This window comes from Limulus polyphemus, unplaced genomic scaffold, assembly GCF_000517525.1.
Source record: "Limulus polyphemus unplaced genomic scaffold, Limulus_polyphemus-2.1.2 Scaffold6097, whole genome shotgun sequence".
NCBI lineage: Eukaryota > Metazoa > Arthropoda > Merostomata > Xiphosura > Limulidae > Limulus > Limulus polyphemus.
Genome location: NW_013671707.1, coordinates 49,557 through 51,625, shown reverse-complemented (window position 1 = coordinate 51,625; position 2,069 = coordinate 49,557). Strand labels below are relative to the sequence as shown.

Below are 2,069 nucleotides of genomic sequence, written 5' to 3'. Positions count from 1 at the left end.
TTTCCAGTTGGTTATTCTAAAGGCTGGATTAACCGTTTTCCAGCTGGTTATTCTAAAGGCTGGATTAACCGTTTTCCAGCTGGTTATTCTAAAGGCTGGATTAACCGGCTAACTTCCATTTTCCAGCTGGTTATTCTAAAGACTGGATTAACCGTTTTCCAGCTGGTTATTCTAAAGGATGGATTAACCGGCCAACTTCCACTGTCTTTGTCATCTAAGTAAATAGTCCTTGGTATACATACGCTGGTAAAGCTCTTCAAATTGACTTAGGCTCTCTAAACGGCGGAGCGCTTTTTCAGGTCTGTGCCCTTTAGTTTAAGTCGACTACAACGGTAGGAAATATATGAGCGGTTAGGGATCTGATTTCTTTACATCCAGATTTGTGGTAGTAGCAGCTGACCCCGCCACTTCGGGGGTCACCGTCAACTTCCTCCCATCTCTAACGGCCGCACACTTGTTGGCCTATCGTCTCGACGCTCAATTGTATCTTACGCGAGGGAGCAGTTGGAGCTCATCTCCGAAAAAGCAAAGAATAAAAAACACATCCGACATCCCGACCACATGGGACCCAGTATTTGGTAACCTGACTCGGGACGACCATCCCATCTTGCGCCCCTTCTTCTTACCCCCCCACCTCTCGGGAATGACGTCGACAACGGCCCGAGATTTAAGAAAAGTCCTATCTTCGTCAATCTAGACAATTCGCTTCTTGACAGCAAGAGTCACACATCGACATCTCTCTAACGACTGACCACAGTCAAGCCACTGGTCATGCCGAGAGCTTTTCTTATTCGTCGACACACTCCACAAAACACGGGGAACAACGACGAGAGTTTTTTTAACAGAGGTAAGTTTGTTTTACATAATTAGAGAAGTTAAGATGGCAAGAAACTAACTGTAAGTATACATCCTGACGTTTTGTCTTACGTTCCTCATCCAGTCTCACGCCACGAGCTTCGAACTGCAACGCGTTTAACTATCATCTGCACGTGACTTTTAGAGCAAGAAAACAGTCTAATAAGTTGGTTCACGTGCCTCTCACGACAACTGTAAGTTTAATTATATTTTAAAACGTGACTTTTATGACAATAATATTGCAGAAACTGTGGTGTGGAAATAAGCCGTATTTTTATTTCTAAATAATCGTTTTCAAAAGATCACAACTTACATACGAGTTGTGTAGTGGCGAGAGTTCTGGAATAAATTTGGAATTCAAAAATAAAGTAAAAAACACAACAACAACAACAACAAAATACATTGAGATAATTTGAGCCAGTGTACACGAAAATCGGTATCGTTAGTCTTACGTAATTCACACGTTGAAGGAGAATTCTTGAAAACGCCATGATCGCTTTATTTCAACTTTACTACACTTGTGATGAAATCTGAAAACGAACGAGGATTTACCGACATGGACCCATCGAATGCTTTGAACACATAAGTTTATTGGTTACAGGGTTGTTAATGAAACACGAGACATTCAAAAAATGAGAAAAAACCATCAGCATTATAGTTAAATCCTACTGGATAATATGCTGGATTTCAGCACGTGTTTTACGTAGAAAATAAGGCTAGCAACGGTTCGAACCTGTCACGTGCTCTAAAGTAGGACGTGGTAATAAATGATTAGTCAATAAGTAGCACAATGTCTTTTGGTGAAAGATAAAATATTCATTAGACATTACAGCCGACTAATTTCATAACACAGTTACATCATCAGGGCTAGTTGGTTACAGTTACCATCATCAGGCCTAGTTGGTTACAGTAACACAGTTACCATCATCAGGGTAACAAATACGTAACAAATTAGAACACATTAATCGTGGTTTGTATAATAAACATATTAATTTCCTCTATATATCCTTATTTTTTATAAACCGCAGGTATCGAAGCCCCGATTTTTATAGTTATAAGTTTTGAAACTTACAGCTGAGCCACTAGACTAAAGTAGTTTGGGAAGTTAAAAAGTGTCTTACACTAGGGAGCTGGTCTTTTATTTCAGGTAGAAGAGCACTTGCCTTTAAAGTTTCTAAGAGGAGTGATCTAGTGGGTCCACCCCCCGCTCCACG

The 2,069-nt window shown here is 40.4% G+C and overlaps 1 protein-coding gene across 1 annotated transcript in view; it reads left to right on the top strand.

The window, feature by feature from the left end:
- Positions 1 to 771: 771 nt before the first annotated feature.
- Positions 772 to 2,069, top strand: part of LOC106473342 (zinc finger protein SNAI2-like) — a 4,007-nt gene continuing 2,709 nt past the window's right edge. The window contains exon 1 of the mRNA XM_013934023.2: positions 772 to 847. Coding sequence (XP_013789477.1) covers positions 772 to 847 — 76 coding nt within the window. The remainder of the gene's footprint in view (positions 848 to 2,069) is intronic.